Source organism: Natrix helvetica (assembly GCF_964273705.1).
Source record: "Natrix helvetica genome assembly, chromosome: 7".
In the NCBI taxonomy this organism is placed as follows: Eukaryota; Metazoa; Chordata; class Lepidosauria; order Squamata; family Natricidae; genus Natrix; species Natrix helvetica.
In genome coordinates, this window is record NC_138558.1 from 21,060,336 (window position 1) to 21,084,934 (window position 24,599).

Consider the following 24,599-nt stretch of genomic DNA (forward strand, 5'->3'; position numbering starts at 1 on the left):
ATGTCATTGATATTATTAAGCGTACATAGGAATACCATTTTTCAACCTCTAATCTTTTCATTTAATTAATACTTGTATTCTATTATATAAAAATTATATCTGCTAATATTTCCCCTATTTTTTATTTCTATCTATTCTAGCTTTTAAACAGGCCACCATTACTAATCCTAGTGTTAATACACATGTTTATATTAAGACATAGTCCTTCATTATTTGGTTGTTCAAAGTCATAATACACCATTCAAGAACCAATCATCCTATTATTTAAACATACCTAATAATACCATCTTTCAACCTCCAATCTATCCATCTAACTATTGCTTTATATAAAGGTGTGTATTCTTATTTCTACCTTTATTCTAGTTTTTAATAGGCCCATCATTATATTAGAAAAAAAAGGAAAAAAATCCTTTCTATCCATCATCTCTTGCCCGTTAATATTTCAATTCTTATTAATTTTTTTAATACTCTATACTTCTTGTTTGGATCTTTGTCTCTATCAGCATCTGTGTCTTCACCATTCAGTCTGAGTATTTCTCCCATTTCTATCCTTCTAAGCTGCCAGGTCTCCAGAGTGTCCACCCAAACCCCTATCTCCCTTTCATAAGTATCTTCCAGGTTATCCAATTCCATTTTTAAATTTCTAAAAGTACTTTCCCCTTGGTTTATTTCATCAGTCATTATTATCTTTATCATCTTCTCCTTCTCATCTTGCTTTGTTTGCTGGTTTGTCTGTTCTCTCTTTTCCTCCATTCTTTCTGCTGTCTCCTCTCTTTCCTGGACTCTTTGATCTTCATTTATTATCAGTTGTAGGATATTTTCTATTTTCCCATTTATTGCCTTGCAATAGTTTATTTATCTCTCTGTGATACTTTGTCATAGTATCCCTAATGCTTTGAAACATCAATGCCATTTCTTTTGAAATCTCACTCATTTCCCCCTGATGGAGCATCTTGTCTTATTTTAGTAAGTCCCGCTCTTAATAGTTCAAAAACAATATATTCAAGTCCAATGTTGCTCCTCAGAAAGTTTAACAATCATAGTTCTTTACATCTCAGGATTATTAATTGGTTCCATTTAAGTAGTTCAGGCAGCTTCCACAAATCGAAAGTCACTTTATTTTACTTAAGAATCTTCCTTATTCTCATAATAGAGTCTCCAGTAATCATAAAGTAGATAGTTATAGAATAGTAAGAATCACCACAGTCCTCCACATGAATGTTATTTATTTCTCTTATTAGGAATATTGCCAGGCTTGTAGGTGTATGGTATATTTTCCATTCACCAGTAGATGGTGCCTTATCTTAGGTTTCAGCATTGTTTCAAGTCTAATAAATTGATTAATCCAATTTTAGTTCAATATATGGAAGCAAAGTCGGCTATTCAAGTAGATAGTTCTAGCATTTTATAATGACTTTCCAAAATAACTCCTTCCAAGTTTAAACATCCATTTTTAATGTTTTAAAGGGTCTTTAACTTTTCTCCCCTTAGTTCCTTTCTTTTGGATCTAGAGTTTTTCTCTCTAGTGCTGTTCACTGCTTTAAGAAATAGTTCTAAGAGTCTCTGTTCCTGGATTTTCTTCTTCTTTTTTATTTAGGATCTAAATAAAAAAAGAATCTTCTCAACCAGATCCAGTCACACTTCATCTACACTACTCCTGCACATTTTTTTGTTGCCATGGCTGCCCCAGCCTCTTGACTCTTCTTGTCATGGATGAGAGGGAAGAAACCCTGGGTCAAGCAGGAGAGTTGCTGCTCTCTGCAACCTGGAGGGCACCCCTCTTTTCTTCACCACCCCTACAGGGTGGCTTTAGCTCCTTTCAGAGCCCTTCAATGGGGAGAACTGGCCATGGGAGCACAGAGACCTACTCCTAGCGTACAATGTCACCACGGCATCAGCTGGAAGTCCTAATTGGGAAACTTTAAAGTGACAGATCTTCAATTACATATTTCATCCCCAGCTTTTAGACAACTGGTGTGCTGGAACAGCATGACTTTAATCCTCAAATTCCATTGTAGAAATGGAAGAATTTTCAAAAGAGCAAGTAATTGCTAAAAGACAAAAAGGCCATTGTCTGTAACTCCTAAAATGATTTGTAATAAATCTTGAAACCGTTTAAAATATAGTATAAAGTATACTGGGTTGATTCCTTGCTGCAATCTACCATTCAGGCTGTGATAATATAGTTACTTAGGGGAAAAAATGAACTTTTAATGTAGAATCTAAAATTACATGGCATCCCTTTTAGTAATCTATGTCAACTGGATGTGCTAAATTAGATCATAATATAATATGTCATTGGAAACCTCTTTAGCAATAAACATTTTTACCCTGATCCAGAACAGGCATCCCAGATGTATACAAGGAGTATTTTGGATACTTGCTCTCCAAACTTACTTTTCTGATGTCATCTAAAGTATTGATCTCAGGAGAGAGGCCACCATGCACACATAGAAACTGTTGGTTCATCAGAGCAGCCAAGGGAAGGCAGTCGAAGGCATCCATGCAGGCATCATACACACGTTCTGAATACTTTATTTTACCTTTTGTAATGATAAAAGGAATAAAAAATGAAAATAAAGAAATGGAATATAAAGCTGGCCAAGAATGCTGGTTGTTGCTATCTACAGATATCACCTATGTTGTGATATTAGTATTAGCAAAGAGTCAGTCTTATGACAATATCTGTCTACATAAATAAAACAATTGAAAGCTTTTCTGTACAGGTAGTCCTCAACTTACAACCACAAGTGAGCCCAAAATTTCTGTTAATAAGTGAAACAGTAGTTAAGGGAGTTTTTCTCCATTTTATGACCTTTCTTGTCAGCGTTGTTAAGTTAGGAACACTCTGTCAAACGAATTTTGTCTTTGCTCGTCAGAAGGTTGCAAAAGGTGACCACATGCCCTTGGGACACTGCAATTTTCATAAATATCAGTCAGTTGCCAAGCATCTGAATTTTGATCACATGCCTATGGGCATGCTGTAACGATGCAAGTGTGAAAAATGGTCAAGTCACTTTTTTCAGGTGTAACTTTGAACAGTCACTAAATGAAGTATTGTATTTGAGGACTATCCGTATAAGCAAAAATTTCATCTCAATGAAATTTGAAATATGAATTTAATGTCTTTCTTGATGTCCTTGTCAAGAATCATATGAAATATGTTTTGTTCATGTGAAACATTTGTAGTTCATTTTGGTGACTTAATTGGGATAACTTCTCTGACTAGATTGAACATGATATGTAGCTCAGTTATAGATTTTATTCATTTTATATTTAGGTAAGGTGTATTTTTTGCTTGCTAGTTAACTTCCATAAATTTCCAGCTTTTTAATAAATTTTGCTGAGTTACTTTGAGTTTTGTTGAGTGTCATTCTGCAAAAGCACAATAAATTAAATTTAAAATTATGTAGTAATAGAAATTAATTTTATACACTATAAATAAGTCTTAAAATGTGTTAAAAGCTCCCACTAAAAGCTATTAATATTTTTTTAGTCAATGCAAAAGTTTCTTTCAAAAAACTAAATTTCTTTCCATATTCCATTAAACATTTTTCCACCCTATTTAAGGATAGGTCAGTTTCCAAAATCTCCCCTCTGCGTTTCTTTAATTATCTATACAATCATAGCTATAAATAAGTTAGAACATAAAATTAATCTGAAATGCTAACTTATAAATTATGCATAGTAAAGAAACAATAAATTATGACACAGTCAAGTAAATTAATAGACCTTTCATTCTCTGCTCATAAACTAAATACCACCGTACACATTTCCATAGGTCACAGCTCCCCTAATCTGACCACACCAGATTTTGATGAAACTATCCAATGAGAAAGCAATGAGAAGCAAATAGGAAAAAAGGAGGTAGAAAACAGTAAGGATTAGAGTGGGAAACCAACTCTTTAATGTTCTTTTCTTCAATTTTGGAAAGAACTACAATTTATGGCTAAAGTCAAATGCATCCTTTCAACATTTACTAATTTCTATGACTGCAGTCCCCATATCTTTTATTTGAGATCAATGAAAATGAAATATAACTGCTGTCCTATCTGTAATATTTTTTTTACTGCAGATGTATGCAAGCTTAATTTCGGTTTTAGGCTATTTTATGGATGAATTTGGATAATGGTGGAAATAAGAACAATTTGCTTTCAGAAACTCCATCCCTGTTGCACTCCATCACTGGATAACATAAAAGGATACATTTCTGAAACTTTGAGAACATGGAAAACCAGGAATTCATATGGTGCCAGAAGAAGATGGAACATTAATTCAGTCAAAGTAAACTCACAGGATCTTGATACCATTTCAAGAAGTATAATCACATTTGAAGATCAAGGGATGGATGCTTTTAGATGACAACTATCCATGAGCATTTTTGAAAAAATCTAAATGCATGTTTTAAAAATGGTATTTAGTTTACTTGTTTTATTCCTGAATGAGATTTTTAACACTCTCTCAAAAAAGGAACAGAATCAAAAGAAGACATTCTGAGTCATACTTACATTCTTGTTTAAATGTGAAATACTCTGTTAAATGTCTACATTCATGATTCCCACGCAGTAAAAACAGTGTTTTGGGATAAAGAATTTTCAAGGCCCACAAATAAAGCACGCACTGCAAAGGGGGAAAAAAGGTAGAAAGGTGATCAAGAATGAACATTCAAATTTGCTTTATACAGCACACATATGAAATATTAAATTAATCACTCCTGGCCACAACTAGAAGTTTTTCTAGGCTTTTAGATATTATGCACTTGTTCTATTTGCTTCAGCGAAGTCCAATACCTCATGAATTTTAATACATTTACTAGTGATAGACAAGCCATAATTCTTTCAGAAATGTTGCTTTCATACAAGGAAGAATGACTGAACTTGGTAATGCTATATACATACACAAAGATCAATTCAGTTGGGTGGAATGACATTCATTGAGAAGAAGGGAAGAAATACTCTTCCTCACAAGAGTTGCTTTCTTTGTTTAATGAAACAGACAAACAAACAAACCTTAACATTTTCTACTTTCATGAATAAAAGCCAAGTTATTTTTGTCATTAGCTTCCATTGCCTCTAGACAGGTGAGAATTTGACAAATGAGTCCTTTGATCTAACTGCTTTGATAAGCGTACTGAGCCTCGGTGGCACAGTACAGTACTGCAGGCCACTTCTGCTGACTAGGCTACCCGCAATTTGGCAGTTCAAATCTCACCAGGCTCAAGGTTGACTCAGCCTTCCATCCTTCCGAGGTCAGTAAAATGAGGATCCAGATTGTTGGGGGCAATATGCTGACTCTGTAAACCGCTTAGAAAGGGCTGTAAAAGCACTATAAAGTGGAATATTATTAATTGCTAAGAGCTATTATAGGATTTGCCATACACTAAATAAATAAGAAAATAGTTAATAAGAAAAATAAGAGTTACTTTGGGAAGTTCCTGTTTCTTTCAGCTCATTGATATTACAGAGGACCTGGATTTTCAGTTTTCTTAAAGATTTATAGCTAGTTCATTTTCACAAGGATAAACAGAATGGGTTTCTGTATTTGGGTAGGTTGGGTCATATCTCCTATGGAAATCTTACAATATTAAATGGAGCTTAATCAAAGAGAAGGGCACATTTCAATTAAAAAGAAAAAAATGTGACACTTTTGAACTAATTTTCTTGTAAACAACTCTAAAACAAATCTGTTATTATTTATTTAGCTACTTGAGAATGTGGACAAATACCTCCCCTAAGTTGATAGATGATGCTTGTTAACACTTCTTTCAACAGTTAAGTCAAGTTTAGAAAAATCTCAACAAATAATGAAAATATTCAGAAAAGCAACGTTTTACACATTTTTACAAATACAAAAATGCTAACAAGAAAAGTTTGCAATTTTGCAAAGTAACTTTCTTAGTTTTGAGGAAGGAGAACATAATTTTAAAGCAATACTAACTGCTATGCAAAGCTAATAACTGTTACACAAAATACCTGATGTAAGTTCAGGAAAGATCAGGTCTTAACCTATGGATGGGAATGGGACATTATAACACTAACCTCCAACTGTGATATATTTGGATACAGAAAAGTAGTCTTCAAAGCAGTGGTGGGTTCTGGATCCCGTTGCAACCGGTACGATGCAACGGGGCCCGGCGGCCATCACATGAATGTGTGCAGCGCATGCGCACAAGCACGCAGCATGCGCATGCATCTTTACCTCCTGCAATGCTTGGCGACTCCTCTGCAACGCTTCAGCTGCTTAGCAGAGCGTTGCACAGGCGTCCTATACTCTGTGCACATGCGCGGAAGTTCTGAAAAGCTCAAATACAGGTAAGGATGGCGGGCGGGCGGGCCCTCTAGAGCACCATACCGGAACGGTACCTGGTCCCCCTGGCAGGCACCGATATGCCCGTACCGGGGTGTACCGCCTGCAACCCACCACTGCTTCAAAGCATTGCGGCAAGAAGAAGAATGACTTGGAAAACTGATACTAAAGCAGAAGACAAAATCACTTTAAAAAATGCACATAAGAATCAAAATTATATTGAATAGCAAACAAAGCTAAATATTATTAGACACCCATAATTCCATTCAAGTCAAGTTAAACAAAGTGTGCTTAATTTAGTGCTACAAACTAATAAGTGGTTGAAATTGCTGTATAATCCATCATAAAATAAAAGATGCTACTTAGGCATGGTTATTTCTGTATCTAATACTTTCTATTTAACCCTATATAGTTTATTTACATCAGAGGTAAGAGGCTGTACATGAGTGGTGCAACAAGATACTACTAGGGCAGGGGTGCCAAACTGGCGGCCCACGGGCCGGAAGCATCAAACGCAGGCCACACCCACCCCAGCTATGAGAAGGGGAAAATGTCATGATACATCACATGACGGCAACGTGACCCCGCGAGTTTGACACCTGTGTTCTAGACAGGAAAAAACCAAGACTACATAAATACAAGGTGCTAATGGCCATGGACACTGCTTTGGAAGGGAGAAGAGAAATGGAAAACCTGAAGGAAAGGGGAAATTAAATGCAAGGGAGGACTATAGATGAGGCTAGTCTGGCAAATAAGAATCATTTTTCAGACTGGAATGGGTGGTGTATAAATTTAATCAATAAGTAACTTTTTTTTTTTAAAAAAAAGGCATATATAAAAGGAAGACACTATTTAGCATCTCTATTTTCGCAATCTATCTATTAGCAAAATAGAATGAGGCATTGATAGACCAAGTCCTCCCAAATTCAATTGAATCCAAATGATTTAATTATTAAATGCAAACGCTATCAGATCTTGGAACTCTTGCTAGTTTTAATCCCTCAACCAATCAACTAACTTTACCAATATAATCCAATACATGAAGTCCGGTTTCTTACTTTCAATACATTATTCTGTCACTGAGATATATCCACTGTGTGTGTCTATAAGAACCCATTACTCTTCCATATAAACGTGGTACTTACGGTAGTACCATATGGTATCAACAGCACTGCCATTCTCCAGAATGGATCAGAACCTTCAAAGGAACACAGAGAGCAAGCTGTCTTGTGCTATCCAGTTTGATATTTGATCTATACTTCACTTAGATGGACTATTATCTTCTCATAACCCAAACCTTAATTTAGCAATGGAAAATTGTACCTCAGCCCCATCTGGAAGATCATGGGCTAGCAGAAGTTCTTCATTTACAACAGATGCTAAGCTGAAGATCCTTAGCAATATGCAAATTAATCTTTTAAAAAATATATTTCTTTTATTTTTAACAACAGAATGCGATGCTTCATAATGAAACATCTAAAGTCTGTCAACACGTTCTACATAGGTCAGAGCGGTCTTTCATTGTCTGCTTTCAGACAGAATAATATGGGTGGAAGATGTGAATGAAACCCAAATCTGGAAGTTTTCATTATTTGAAGACATATAAATGTACTGGGAGTGCATAACAAAAAAGATTATTATTTTATAAAAGATTATAACGATGGGCAACTAGGATTTACAATCACAGATTGAGGGAATGTATTTGCTTCCTCTTCTAAACTTTTTTTATAAGTTTACATAATAAATAAAAAGGTTTAGTACATATAATAAAAAGGCTGATTATATTATTCTATGGATCGAGATTTAATTTGCCTTTTTTATGTTTGTCTTTTTTTGGTTTTATCACTTTTTGTTAATTAGTTTAGTTAAACTAAAGCAAAATAAAAAAAAGGAAAAACCCAGCTCCAACCTCAAGAATCCCTTCTCTTTCACAAAAGAAAATCCAACGGCCATAACTTTGAACTCAGAGGGAAAATAGCCTGTGGAGGTGTTAAAGGTATTTTAAAATTATGGTCACACACACAAGCTGGGTTTATGCCTCTCCATGATGAAGGATTTTGATTCTTCTCCTCATTTCCTTTGATCAGCAGACACCAGTTGCTATCTGATACGTTACAAGCTTTTTGTCATGGAAATATGTTCCTTTCTATTCTATTTACAAGACTGCACAATGCACTACACCAGGGGTGGCAAACTCAATTTCATTGAGGGCTGCATCAGCGTTGTGTTTGACCTCGGAAGGCGGGGTCGGGGTGGCCTGCTATACGTCACTCATGTCAAGGGTGCCTGAAAGATTTGCCAGCAAAAATGGGTTGTTTCTAGGGTGGCCCTATGGGTCAGATCTCAGCATCCTGCGGGCCGGATCCAGTCCCCGGGCCTTGAGTTTGACACCCCTACACTACACAACCCAGCAAACATCAAGGAAGTTATAGGTCATTTTTCAGAAAGGTTTCTTATTTGGTTTTTTTCTCTTGCTCACAGGAACCAGAGGCACAATACTTTGCTGTTTTCCTGGTGGGAGGCAAGAGGGACAACAGGGTCATTCACCATCTACCCAACAAAATAGCCATGCCCAGGTGGAGACTTAGAATATTTTGAATCTATTTCTTTGTCAACTTCCCTCTCCCACTTTAACCCCCTTCATTGTGATTAGTTCCTGTAAAGGTGACATTCCCAGGAGTACCTCTGGCTACTCAACAGGAAATTGAAGGTAGGTAGGTGTTCTGACCCCCTCCTCTTGTATACCAAGACACTCCGACACAAAGTCTCTTCAAAGATGTTTATTGACATACAGGTTCCACCTTGGCAGCAATCCAGACTGCCAAGGTCAAGATAGCACTCTGGGCAGCAATCCAGCTACAGCGACACCCCTTGGCAGCAATCCAGCTACCAAGCTCCAGATAATCACCTTAGCAGCCAAGGTCCAGGGAACAGATTGACAGTAATCCAGGTAAAATCTTTAGCAGCAATCCAGCCTGCCAAAGTACGACACAGATCTGAGCTTCTCCAACTCCAATGATCAGTTGATTCCTGCAAAGGGTGTGTCCACAAGCAGTCCCTTTATAGTCTGGAGAGGAGTCTAATGATCAGCAGCTGAGAGCCATTACCTCCGGTAATTGCTCAATTGCTCCTTACGCCGGGTAGCACGTCGGTAACGAGCATCTAATAGCTCACTGCTGTCTGACTCACTGTCCTGTGACTCCTCTCCACTGCTCCAAGGCATGACATCAGGAGCCCCCTTCCTTTGGCTTTCACCACTGCTCCATGCCTCAGGCGCCCCCTGGTGGCCAACCAGCCTCTCTGCGCCCTGCTCAGCGTCGGAACCCTGTCCAGGGTCCCCCACCTCCTCTTGAGCCGACTCAGAGGACACCTCGCTGTCGGAGTCTGGTGGCAGCGGCACCGGCACCGGCTGGGCCACAACAGGTAGGTAGGTAGGTAGGTAGATAGATAGATAGGTAGGTAGGTAGGTAGGTAGATAGATGATAGACAGACAGACAGACAGACATAAAAAACCAACAAATAGGAACGTGGTTTGCTGATCCATGAAGCACATCTATTCAACCTATCTGGCTTCTTTATGGGCAAAATATGTTCCCTTTTAAAGGCATGATACTAACATGGCATTCTGGATTTGTTTTTCAAACCCAATCATAGTTTGTGTTCCATGTTGCATATGATACTAAGATATGGGCTATCCTGAACCAATCCTGTAGTTTGAAAATAGAAATGGTAGGGGGGGGGATGGCAATTTTTCTTTAATCTTTTTATGCTGCTTTTTCTCTTCTCCTTTTGACAAAAGTTTTTTCCATAAGTCACCCTCCCTGATTCCTAGGCCCATTCACTTCTCATTAATGCACTGAATCATTTCCTAACATTCTAGCAGTAAGTTCTCTTTCTTTGTAGTAAGTGACAGCCTAAAATAGCGAAAGACTTTCATCTGGATGTCTTTCTATTTTGAAGTGTTTTTTTTTTCTATTTCCTTTTGCCGACAACTAATTGAGCAGCCTGAAGCAAGGTTGCAACTCTTCTTTGTATTCTAGTTTATACATACAACAAACTATAAATCATAACATTGATTTACTGCAAATAGATGCCATGAGGTTTAATTAAAAAGTTGTGTCTTCCTTTAGGCTATAGCCATGATAACGAACCTATGGCACGCATGCCGGAAGTGGCACGGCGAGTCATCTCTCCGGGCACGCGAGCTGCTGCCCATTGGTCTTCCAGGTTTCAGCGCACCGGCCACCTGGTCTTCACGCGCACGGGAGTGAAACAAAGCGGAAGGCCAGCTACCCGGTGGGCATGCACATGCTGGGCAGCTGCTCTTCTGGTTTCTGGTGCATGCATGTGCACCGGCCACCTGGTCTTCCAGTTTTTAGCGCACCAGCTTTCTGGTCTTTGCATGCGCATGCACACCAGAAACAAGAAGACCAGGTGGCTGGTGCACATGTGCACAGCGAAAACTGGAAGAGCAGCCACCCATCACGCGCATGTGTGCCGGGTGTCTGCTCTTCCAGTTTTTGGCACATGCATGCACGCACCCGTTTCAGCACTCGGTTGCCGAAAAGTTTTGGCAACACTGGGTAATAGAAAGTGCATGTTTTTTTTATATAACAATCATATGATTACTAAACTTTTAACAAATATAGAATGTAAAATATATATGTAAATTGCAATCTGAAATTCAATGACATTGTGACATAATAGAAATTACCAAGTTTTTGGTATTTCATCTAAGATCAAGTCTCAACTCCATGACAGCGTTAAGATACTATCTATTCCTTAGGTTTCAACAATACACTCTTTTCTACTACGCTGATTCTAGGTGGGAATTATGGGAACTGAAAGCCAGAAGCTACTCTGAATAATACTAGGTATTATAAAACTAAGAAAATTAAGCTGTTTCTCTTTTTGACAAAGCATAGCCTAATTTTTTAAAAAATGAAATAATCTTCTATAGTATTTTCTAACTGTTCATCAATCCTAAAACGAGAAGTTCTGGCTTCAATTGAATATTAAACTTCAAAATCCATTGTATCAATGTATGTATTTTAATCCATTTTTAAGATTTTTCACATGTCCACAAGTGGTGGATTTTCATTTTTTTAAACTACCGGTTCACTCATGTACGTGTGCACATGCGCAGAAGCTGCCTCTTTGTTTGATCCGGGTCGAAGTGGGAGCAACCCACCTCTAATGTCCAAACATTATTTTATAATAATTCTCCTTAAAATCGTAACATAATGAAAATTTCAACTCTTTTAAAATCATATTATCCCACGGATCCATCTGCATATTATAATCAAAAATAATCAGCTGACTTGTAACCCATTCTTCCTGTTTCAAGTGTCAGTGAAAATTGATACATTTTAGCAATTATATGTTCCTCGTCAATGCACAACAATACCTCAATTTCTGTCTTACTTTGTTCCGTACCAGAAGTCTTTTTATCCATTTTGAATCTTTCTGATAACTGTAAATGGCAAAACCATTGATAACCATTCTTCTGCTGTTAGTTGCTCTCTCTATAGATTGATTTTATATTCCTTTTAAATTTTTTCCCAATAATTCATGGTATGTTAACTATTTGTTTTTGCTTGCCCTATCGCTTCTATGTACTGTAATCCACAGAAATGTTTTCAGGCATAGCCTGGTTTTCTATATATTTTACACGCTCAATATGGCATATCTAATAAAATTGTATTTAAAATGCATGTTAATTTTAACTTTATCATAACATATATCCATGCCATCCAAACTTCAGGTCATGGTCATCTAACTCTAAAAGACAAAGAATGGGTTTCTCTGCTCAAACATCAAGCTGCAAAATACAATTTCAAATCCAATAAACCCCAGTTTTGTAAAACCCACTGATTATCTATTTTCCTTAATAATAAACAATCAGCATTCTCACTAAGCTCTGGTCTTTTATCTAATTAACTTTACTATTTTCAAAGACACTTTTGTCAGAAAAAAAGGTATTCTATTTTCTACATCTCCCACGTCTGTTTAAAACTTTCTTGAATCACAAACTTGTTAAGATTTTTACTTCTAAATTTAAATCTTTTAAGGAAGGATTTTCTACATCTTCTTAATTTCAAAAATAAGACAACATATTGACTTTGTTCCTTTTTTTGCAGTTCAGAATATCTCCTTTAAGTTGTAAATTGATTATATCCAAAAGGAGTTTAAGGAAGTAATGTTTTCGCTAGCTGTATCTGTAAAGCCTATACTGAGAATTTAGGTGTGCTGATATTCCCTTGTTTCCCAAGCTGCTCAATTCATGATCAACCACAGAAAGCTCAGTTCTTGTTGCATCCTCACAAGAAGCAGTTTTACAGAGATAAGTAGTCAGTCTCTTGATTGATTCTTTTGGCAGGGACATTTTTCTCAGAATCTGCTTCCTGGTTATTGATTTCATTATGGCACTGTCCCTGCTCACAGGGACATCTAACCCACCATAGGTCCTCATCCAGAAGCCTTTTAAACAACCTATTCCAAATATGTGTCTTTTGTCAGATCATAAATTCAGGAATAAATGTAAGAATTTTTTATTTCTCTCTTTTTATCATATTACTTGATATACTGTATGTTAACCATATGCATTCAGAACATTCAACATAGGAAAAGGAAACCGCAGTGGCATCCTTATGTGATTAAGCAGCTTGAGAGAATACAGCAGCAATCTTAAACCAAGCTGGTTGGGAATTTAAATGTTTAAGCATTGCAATCTCTTTTTTTCTGCAGTGCCTTAAGTTGGTGTTACATTATGACTGGTAACATCTGCCTGTTTTCTTTTACTCTCAAAGATCGTATTAACACTAGTTTCTTTTTCCATATGTTGAACATTCTTTGACTTATTTCTTTATGACATCTGGAAGCTCATTCATCAACTTTAGGATGGATAACTAAATTAATAATTCATTAAGATGATGATATGTAAAAAGAAAAATCCTTCTATTTGAAATGCTTCTCATTCTAAGAGATTCAGTACTAATTAACTACCTAGCTTTTAAAATAATATTTACGAGATCTACTGAATGCAAGATTTTTATATCGTCCATTTCATGACGACCTGATTTTAAATGGCAGTAAATACACATCAGTTAAATAAGTAAATAATGCTATGGCTCACTCTTTAACCAAATGAGATGGTATTTGGCCATTTCATAGCATTCTTGTTCTATTAGAGTATAACAATTTGAATACTGGTTTTGTGTACTTCCACTTAAAATAATCAGATCAAGTGTTGTTTAAATATGAAAATTAGAACATCTATAAAATCCACTGAGTATTATCTCATTAGCAAATGCCAAATAGGCAGTTGCTAATCCTAAATATGTGGTATTGTTCAGACAATTATCAGATTGCTACTTAGAGCAAAATTTAGACACACTGCACAAACGTCTCTATACTCCATTCATTAGAACAATTATTTTCAGATGATTGCATGAAGAAAAATCCAAATTCAGAATTATTTTAGGTTTCTTTTGAAAATTGGAGGATGCCCTTGTATCTGAAGTCCCTGTCCAATTTCAAAATTAATCCAGTTCTGCACTACCCAACCAACAGGAAACGTATCCCTCTAACTATACACATGTTCCATCATGCATTTAGAAGAACTTTGGAAACTACACAGGTCACAATTCTGTGTCTTGTCTTCAAATCCCAAAACATTTGAAACACGATACCCAGCATTTTAATTTAGAGTATATGTCAAGGCACAAATTAAGCAGAATGCTATTCTGTGCAAAATATTCAGATAATGGAAGGGGAATCCTTATTGCAGCCAGAAATATATTTTGCTTCCAGAAGATATGCCAATCTCTATTTACAAATCATATGTTGCTTGACCCTTTAATAAAATATGTCACTATGTAAAATTCAAAAGACTTTTCCAAGTGACATTCATCTGAAGGTCAGCTCTAACTTAAATATGCCTGAATTATAAGACTTATAGTATATAGGAGCTATAGTGGAAAAATGCATGAGAACGCTATTACTTCCAATTGGCACAGTCAGTTTTGAACATTTGGATGACTGGAGAAAAGCTAAATCGTGCAAATTTATGGACTTAAAAGATGCTGCACGTTTGGCTTCCATTCTAGCTGCTTTCTCAGCTATAAATCATTTGCCTATTTGAAACTCCTATTTAGATGATTAAAAGGAAAGACTAAGGTACATTTTTAAGGAACAAATAAAGTATGCTTTTAGATTTCTGCAGAAGAGAAGAACTTGAATAAGAGAAGCCAAGAGAAACCTACTGATAATTCCTGGAATGCTTTTCTGAAACAATCATTACTGCTTTTCATTTTTGCAAAGAAGTGAAACGCGACTGTTTAAAGATCCACCTATATCAATAAAGGAGAATATTTGTAGATCAGGATCGTATTTGACGTATTTCAACACTTGGTGCTGTCTGAGCTTGCTTGTTTTCTTCATTACCTTAACTAGATAACACCATCAGTTAGCGCTGATCAGCTAGCACTGATAAGGTTACCTAGTTAGGGTAATGAAATGTTTGGAAGAAAACAATCAAGCTCAGAGAGCACCAAAAACTCCTCACCAACCTGTTTATTCGAAATCAGGTTAAAAGAGGCTAGCATGGCAGAATATACCTCAAGTATAATCAAACCTGGAAGAACTGATATACTCCTCAGTATGATATGTAATATAGGAAAAACTAGTAAGCAGTTTCACACCATCAATGATAATCAGAGAGCTACCCACTCCCTTTCAAGAGGACAGTAACATTATTTTTTAATGTTTTTAAAGAACACTATTGGGGGGGGGGTGTCTAGAAAACACAAAAGGACAACATTTGGGGAAGAAATAGTGAACTGAAGACTGCTGTGCTAAAAGCATATCCTAGTCCATCTTAAAGAGCTGACACATGGTTATAAGATAGCTGCCCAATCATGAACCATTAGATGATCTTTTCCAAGACCATATGTAAATAAAGATTAACGACATTGTTAAATTTAATTCACAATTTCTTTTTTCTTCTTCTGATGTAAAGATATCAGTAACCAAATCAGAGTAGGTACTACTGGTTATGTCAGCTGAAGAACCTGCAAACTCCTAATCTGTCTTCCAGAAATGAGGCAGGAACTTTCTTGAGGTTCAACCTCGCAAGATAGAGAAGGGACAATGTCTACAGTATCCTCAACTCTACTGATCAAAGTGGTCAAAGGACTATGAAGAAATGTCCATGTCTATGGATATGGATATCTGGAAAAGGGTATACGCCTGTGTGCTACTGCTAAGAACCCCTTGAGTAAAGAAGTTAATGCTATACAAGCAGGAAGGACAATATAGATATAATGGACATGGCAGGAAGCTTATGAAAATGAGAGAATTGTAAGATATTGTCATTTCTGGACATAAATGATATTAGAAGAGTCAGGAAGCGTTGACTAGGAATTGCACTGCCATACATGTCAGGGAAGTTAAAATATCAAAGAAATAAGAAATCAGAAGTTTTAGTGGTAACTCCTAGACCAAAACTGATATTGTGATGCATCTAACACCACTGTGTGCAAGAATGTGTAAACTGCATTGTTTACCAGTATGTTTCCAGGTGCAATTCAAAGTGAAATCAGATCTAGCATAATGGGCACAAATGGGAGAAACCTGTCACCAGAGTATTGGCTGGTCAGGAATAAAAGATGGCCTTTTTCCTGAGAGGCCCATGATCAATGAAACATCCTTTCTTTGGAGAGGAGGATGTTATTTTTCACAAGGTCCTAAAAACTGGGCTATGTTCCGGATCCCGTGCTGAATGGTGCTGAATGTGTTAAGAGCCCCATTTCCTGGCTGTATTGCTAACTGGACAAATATTATTATTGCATGGTTAATCTTTGGTAAGATTCACAGCCTTTGAGGCTGGTTGGTATCTCAACAGCTCGAGTCCTAACCAAGGACCTAGGAACTGTTAAGGTAACGTCGAAGGATAAAAGCTGTTCCAAGTAGGGTGGTTTTTGGTAGAATCAGAATGTTCAAATCTGATAAATTTAAAATGTCCAAATAGCGAGGTAGTCCTTTAGGTATTGCTCCAAGGGCTCCAATTCCCCTAAAGGACTATCTCGCTGCTGCTGCTGCTGCTGCTGCTGCTGCTGCTGCTGATGATGATGATGATGATTATTATTATTATTATTTAATTATTATTATAATAATTGTAAGCCTCCCAGGGTCATTGACTGAGATGGGCAGCTAGTGAAATTGAATGAATGAATAAATAATGGAATGAATAAATAAATTAATATGAATCCTTCATACTAGTTCCAGTTGTAACTAGTACCTATAATGTCCTCCATGAAGTTATAATAATAATTATAATTATAATTATTATAATTCAAATAATTCAAATTAACTGTGCATAAAATATTCCGTTCTGCAACCATGCATTCTTCATCAGTCATAAATGAATGATCCTGTATTCTAGAATGAAGAAAAAGAAATAAGTCTTTCCATCAATTTTTTTCCCTGTAATGTTGTCTATTTTGTCTAAAACATGTCTATTTTGTCTCAGATTATTTGAGCATTAAGGATTCTTATAATAATTTATTTTGAAAAAAGTTGTCATGGGGTAACAATCTTCATATGATGATTTAAAGCACTTTGAGAAGATCCAAATAGGTCTTCTATAGGAGACACTTGTTCTCTTGCAGTGTTAGTACGGCAATGCAGAAAAGTGCATCTGGCACGCTCATTTTATTCCTCTTAATTTTTATGCTAAACTGAAGACTTAATTACTAGGCTAAACTGAAGTGTTATCTAACACACTCCCTTCAAAGGAAGAACTTTTTTTTTAAAAAAGAAAAAAGTAATCATACTTATAAAGTAAATGGTAAATTAAAGAAGAATGAACAAAGCCTAGTCCTAACTTATTTCTGGGGTGGAAGAGAAAAAGGACAAATTTATCATTAAAACAAAACACCAGATATTTTATTGAACTTTGCAGTATGTATGTATGTATACATACATACTGCAAAGACAGACACACACGCAAACACACACATATATATATATATTGTATGTGTGTACACACACACACACACACATGTACTATGTGTATGTACACACACACACATACACACACACAGATAATATGCACCCACACACATAGTATATATAAAAGTTTGAAATGCTTCATTTTCCTTTGCAATGCATTATTATATTTCTCCCACCCACCTTGTATAATTTCCAATTCTTGTTCCTAAAAATACAAAGGTTTTCTTCATGCACTGTTGTCTCTATTTGAAACAATTTTCAGGCAGCAGGCAATTCCACCCACCACAAAAAAAGACAGATTCAGAGAACTTAGAAGCTGATGGTCTAAGCCCTTAAAACCTGTTTGACTTTACAATAGATGCTGTCTTTTCCTTAATATGATTAAAAAAATAGAATGGCCTTAAGGAGCAGTATTAACCTACACAAAGTGTAACTTAACAGGGGCAGGAAGAATACATATTGCCCCTTTATTCATATTACTGTATTTTATAAGGAAGGAACATAATTAAATGCAAAATAACTGTTAGTCATCACAATTATCTGATGCTACTGCAAAAAAAAAGGAAGATAGCTTTTAGACTTGGCCCAATTACAAAGAAGTTTAAAATCATTTTAAAACTATCAGGAAGGTGAACATGAGTGATTTAAACTGCAAAGCGTGGAAGTCAGAAGTTTCGGTGAACCTCCCCCGAACTACTCATGACTTGCTTTTGAAGTTCCAACAACTGCTCCCCTAATTAAGATAAAGGTAAAGATTCCCCTCGCACATATATGCTAGTCGTTCCCGACTCTAGGGGACAGTACTCATCTCCATTTCAAAGTTGAACAACCAGTGCTGTTTAAAGACATTTCCGTGGTCATGTGGCCAGCATGAGTAAACGCCAAGGGCACAAGGAGCGCTGTTACCTTCCCACCAAAGGTGGTCCCTATTTTTCTACTTGCATTTTTACATGCTTTCAAACTGCTAGGTTGGCAGAAGCTAGGACAAGTAATGGGAGCTCACTCTGTTATGCAGCGCTAGGGATTTGAACCGCCGAACTGCCAACCTTTCTGATCAACAAACTCAGCGTCTTAGGCACTGAGCCACTGAGTCCCTTACTCTCCTAATTATCTGATGGCATTTATGGCAGTGAGCAACCATCCCACATTTGCAATGTTCATGAACACATGACCGCAAATTATGACATTTCTTTTGCTGCAAACCAATGTTTACTTCCAGTTTAAAGCAAAAATCACCCAATGGGTAAAATGGGCTCACTTAAGGACCACTCCATTCACATAACAACTGCCACTATAATGTTTATAAAACCCTATGTGGTCACATAATGACGAGTCATGAGTTGAGGTCTACCTATAAAATTTTGACCTTTTTGAATATGCAGTATCATTTGGTTTTAATGAATAATTTTTCAATCGAATAGGCTAACATTACATATTAGTTCTCAGTACAGGTAAGCAAAATAATTGGGACCAGAATTTCCATTGCTGAGTGATGTGGCTATAAAGTTTGAGATTATGTAATGTCAAATGATTGCACGCTTAACATTGGCAAGCCTGACAGTCTCTGTTGCCACTGTTAAATGAGGATGATGGGTCATTAAGTAAGTCCAGACAGCTTGCAAGCAAGCTAGCAGGCAGATATGTGGCTGCTGCCAGGTGGGGAGAGTACACAGGTGGTGCATAAGGCATTTGGATGGGAGTAACTGCTGCCAGGTGTGGGAGAATGTGAGTAATTTACCAGAGCTACTTGCAACCTTCCTTGCCAGCTTCCTGGTTGATTTTATTTGTGAGAAGCTAGCAGGTAAATTTATTAAATTGTGATCACTTGATTGTGGGATGCTAAAATTGTCATTAGTGCAAGCCAAGTGTCTAGATTGTGAAGGTATAAAAGCAGGGGTGTTGGACAGCCAGAAACGTCAAAGACAAATTGTAAGTACCATTTGTTCAACACCATTGTAACTTCAGTCACTAAACAAGACTTTTAGTGGACTATCTGTAGGACTATAGTGGACTATCTATCTCAAGGACTATCTGTAACGATTTCAGGACTTAACAAAATAAATTCAACTTGACTGAATTTAATAAATATGAAATATTAACTATTTTTTTAAAAAGTGTAATACTTAAGCTAGAAGGAAAAGACCAAATATGCTTGCAGTAATTCAATGGGATGCTTTCTACAGGACACCATGTTTGCCAAAGTGGCAGCGTGAAAATATACTTTTAGAATTATAATATAGTGAAAGAAAAAGAGAAACCAACATGCATTGCAAATTCATCTCATAACTAAAGAAGGAAACAATGCTTACTTCAATACTGAAGTATCCTCTGTCAACATAGTCCCCTAGAAAAAGGTATCGTGTGTTGGCAGGAGAACCTCCCACTTCAAACAGCTTCATCAAGTCAAAGAATTGTCCATGGATATCCCCACAAACTGAAAGAAAATGATGGATATAATCATTAATTATATTATACATTATAGAACTGTATTTATTTTCTAAATAAGTGAAATGTGACTTAAATCTATAATGTAGGATCTGGACTATTACTTTCTAACATATTACATCACTGACTTGCCACCAGGATGGACAACTATGCCAAAGTTCATGAAGGTGCCATAATTGCCCACTCCTGATAAACACTGATGACCAATAGCCCTCCAGTTTGCCATCCAAGTTTCTTTAACTGCTATGAAACATGGAATAAGGGAAGAACTATGGAACTGATCTACATCGCTATATGCATAGTTGGCCCAAGCATAACTTCAGGTGAAGCATATTGACTGCCTCAAGTTACAGATGTTATTAACTGGTAGCAATGTCTTGTAGAGATGTAACCAAGTTTGGTTTGAAACTAGATTAGAAATTATTTGGAATTGCATATATACCACCTTTAATAATGAAAGAAAGTAAGACTAATAATGCAACAACTATCAATCTGCACATCTGCAATTATATGTAAATATATTCCTTTGCACTTTCCACTGCGTGATATAATTTAAGGCACAGTCTTACCCAAATAAAACTATACTGATATCTCAAGATGTTTCGCCATTTTAAATTTAATATATTTAATAGTTATGGTATCTGAAATAATATAAAATAAGCTGGTTTATTAAAAACAGCTACATTTAATTTACATTAGCACAAGTCATACATCATTCAGGAATAATACTGAAGATAAAGTTTTTGTGTATATAATTCTTTACTTATATCAAAATATAATTCAATGAACTATTTTGTTTTGAATAACTGTATTAAGCTTTAAAAGAAGATAAAATACAAAACAACAAAAAAAGGGCAAAGGAAAAAGTTAAAATATGAAAAAAGGAATGATAGAAGATTATACAAATATGTGTGTGTGTGTGTGTGTGTGTGTGTGTGTGTGTGTGTGTGTGTATGAAAGAGTTCTAACTCAGTACAGGTAATCAGGTAATCTTTTAATCTAAGTTAAGCATAACATAAACTAATTACCAAATCATTAATTAAAAATACTTATTATTAAAAAAAATGTAAAATTAATCCCTAATTTAAAAACAAACCTAAGCAAAATCTTATTAATTTATTTTATCTCTATACATTATATTTACCTCACTAATATAATGCTTTAAAAAATCCTATTCAGAATTTCATTCATTCTATTCACCCATAAGACAAAATTCTTAATCACCACTGCACATCCATCTTTATATTCTTACATAAATCTCATTTAAAAAATCACCATAAAATAATAAAACCCAAATATTAATTCACTTTTTAAAAAATTAACTGTAAAATAACCATTATTAATATGTAAATCTCTACTAAAATCAATATGTAAATCTCTAATAAAAGCTATTTATCTAAACTCTATTATCAAATATATACCCTTAACAAATATATTCTCTCATCAAATATATACCATTAACAAATATTCATAATGAAATACACTCTTGAGCTATGTAAGTAAGCGTAAGAATGCAAGAGTATTAGTTTTTTTTTCTTTTAAGAAAGGTAATTTCATTTTCACTGAAAACTGAATTCAAGAATGTAACAGAATTACAGAATTTATCATGTACCGAAAAAAGTAAAGAAATATGGAAGCTCGATTTGATAATCACACTATCGTACTGTATCAACATCTTGTGTGTAATATTGGTTGATATTAAACTTACTCCCTTGTGTTTTAAAACTATGAAATTTTAATCAACAAGATTTCTACTTGTGCTTTCTGCTGATGTAGCTTGGTTCTTATGCTACATTTTTACATTATTATAGTCTTGTGCATGGACATTTCAATCTTCACCAGTCCCATATTTTCATAGCTTATTTGTGAACATGGAGAAATCTTTACTTGGACAACTATTCCTGCACCCAAACAAATAATAAATTCTCATCAGGTTTATTTACTAAAACCACGTGCTACCCTCCCGTGATAAAAACGTCAATGTATGACTTAGAACAAGAGAAGCCATTTTTATATAGTTGAAATTATGGTGTAGCAGAAGTTCTGTTAATACGATAGCATTAAAATTTATACCATAGTCATATTTTATTTGAGTATTTTTTTCACAGCATGGTGCCATATTATCTTGACTTATTCTCGAAGTGAAAACTGCAAACAAACTCCCTCGTCTTTGTCTTAATTGCTGGGATACTCTTGCTTGACAAATAGGAGAACTCAAGGTACCAACCCTATAGTCTTTATTCACACAGCAGAAAAAGCATGCTCCCTTCAGTAAGAATAGCTTACTTAGGTTCTTTTGCATCTCTACCTAGGAAACTAGTTTAAAGCAGTCTCAAATTAGATATTGCATGTCAACTATGTTCACTTCCTATGTTATAACAATACTTCTTGACTTACAGTCATTCATCTAGCAAGTATTCCAAGTTACAGCAACCGTGAAGAAAGTGATTTACTACTGGTCCACACACTTAGTGTATGTTCTTCACATCATTCCTACAGTCATGTGTTCACTTGGCACTTGGCAACCAGGATGCCTTTAGGACAATTGCACTGTCCTGGGGTCATGTGATCATCATTTGCAACCTTCCCAGCTGTCTTCTGATAAGCAAAGTCAATGGGGGAAGCCAGATTTGCTAAACTAATGTGGGATTCACTTAACAACTGCAATGATTTACTTAACACCATGGCAAAAAGGGTAGTTTAGTATGGTTCACTCAATATCTGTTTTGTTTAGCAATGGAAATTCTGGTCCCAATTGTAATTTTATGTCAAGGACTACCTATAACTCTGATGGCGAACCTATGGCACATGTGCCCGGAATAGCACATTGCCTGGCATGTGTGGCATTGCCCATTCCTCTTCCTGGTTTCTGGCATGCATGCGCACACAATGATCAGCTGACCTTTGTGCATGCAGCAGTGCCAGAAACTGGAAGAACTACTCTTGCATTTTCTAGCATGAGCATGCGCACAGCCACTTGACTGGCGCGTGCACATGTATGGCAGTAACTGGAGGACCAGAAGTTCATTTTACAGCATTCACATGTCTCCTGGGCATCTCCTCTTCCGGATTGTGGCCCAGAGAAGTGTGTGTGCGCGCTCCCTTTTCAGTACTTGGTGCCAAAAAGATTCGCCACCACTGACCTGTAACATTAAAGTTCACATCCATATTATTTTCGGTCGCAATATTTATCTTTAATTACTCATTTCTAAATTTTGATTATAATATAAATTGATTATATAAATACAATCAATGGATGGAATCTACTCATGTATTTCTGTTAATGGAAAGAAGCTTTGCTTCTTTCACAGAATCCCACAGCTGAAGGTACAAAGGTGTGAGAATTATTTATACAAGCCAGTTATAGCAGATGGAATATGTTACTCAAATCTTTATTTACTACAACAATTTTAAAAATGTTTAAAACGGTATGCTTTCCAATATTTATAGAAATATTTATAAACATCATGCTTCTTAAGACAGAAGGAACAAGTATGTACTTCTGGTTTAAATTTAAGTTATAATGGACATAGACCAACATGTACTCTAACATATTAAAACATATATCAGCAGAAAAGTAGTTTGTATACATATAAAGCTTTGGAGGAACAATCTAAATAAGAAAGTACCTGAAAACCCAGTGGAAGATTGTCCCACCTTGCTCTGAGCAATTTTCTAGTGCAGGATTTCTTTTTATTTAAACAAATTTTTTTTCATTGTTGCTATGGAATTTTAGAAATGCTATGCCCCTGTTTTTATCCATATTTTCTAAGGTAGCTTACAACATAAATAAAAATAAACATTTAAATACACCATAATACAAACATAAAAACTGTTGGGACAGTTTTTATAACATCAGAGGTACAATTTTCAAGTTGATCTTGAGAGTCAAGCAAAAATGTCTGAGATTTTGGTGCCAAGAAATGAAAGTTGAGCTGGCAGCTATTGGGGTCTGAAAAGATGTTCATAAAGCAGCTGCACCTTTCAGCATTTCTTAAAGAAGCCATGTTTTTTTCAGGGCTTGTATACAGCAGTAGCCACGGTAACCATTCCTGCTGCATCCTTAACTCAATATATGATTTTCTTAGAGCGTCCTACTAGGAGAGGGTACCATGTTTGACAGCACCAAAAGATATTGTGAGCTCTAGGAAAATCAATGGGCTCATATTCCCCCTAATCCTCTTGGCAAAGACCAATAAGTGACAAATAAGATATAAACAAAATCTAATTGAAATGGATGAAGAAAAAATTGACTGTCTAGATCTGGTCAAACATTTCTTATGAAAGCATCTCGCCATGAGACTCACCATGGGACTTCTATTCTTGGTGGTCATGTGATAATTTTTTCAGGAGTGCTTTCACTGTGGCTTCTCTAATTAAACTGGAAGTACTATTTCTTGAAAATAAGAATTAATATCCTCCTGCACTACCAGAACACCTCTTCCCTACACCATGCAATTAATCACAAGACAAGCTAAAATATATTGTCTCTTTCTCTCCCTTTCTGTCCAGGTTTTGAGGAAAACTCCAAAGGTATAAAATATGAATGGCAGGACACACATTAACCTAAGGAAATATTATAAAAAAGAAATCAAAAGAAATTATTCCTTTTCAACATTGGTTAAATATTAGCTCTGAATGCTTCCACAAAGGAATATTAGACAGAGTCCTGTTTTGGACATCCTTAACCAGAGAACTGGACGCAGTGGCTCAGTGGCTAAGACACTGAGCTTGTCGATCAGAAAGATTGGCATTTGGCGGTTTGAATCCCTAGTGCTGCGTAACGGACTGAGCTCCCATTACTTGTCCCAGCTTCTGCCAACCTAGAAGTTCGA

At 36.0% G+C, this 24,599-nt stretch overlaps 1 protein-coding gene across 2 annotated transcripts in view; it reads right to left on the reverse strand.

The window, feature by feature from the left end:
- The window catches only part of PPP3CA (protein phosphatase 3 catalytic subunit alpha), a 222,687-nt gene that overhangs the window by 72,292 nt on the left and 125,796 nt on the right, over positions 1 to 24,599 (reverse strand). For both annotated transcript variants that reach the window (XM_081959078.1, XM_081959079.1), the window contains exons 3-5: positions 19,629 to 19,753; positions 4,509 to 4,620; positions 2,398 to 2,543 (exon numbers count right to left, since the gene is read on the reverse strand). In XM_081959078.1, coding sequence (XP_081815204.1) covers positions 2,398 to 2,543; positions 4,509 to 4,620; positions 19,629 to 19,753 — 383 coding nt within the window. The remainder of the gene's footprint in view (positions 1 to 2,397; positions 2,544 to 4,508; positions 4,621 to 19,628; positions 19,754 to 24,599) is intronic.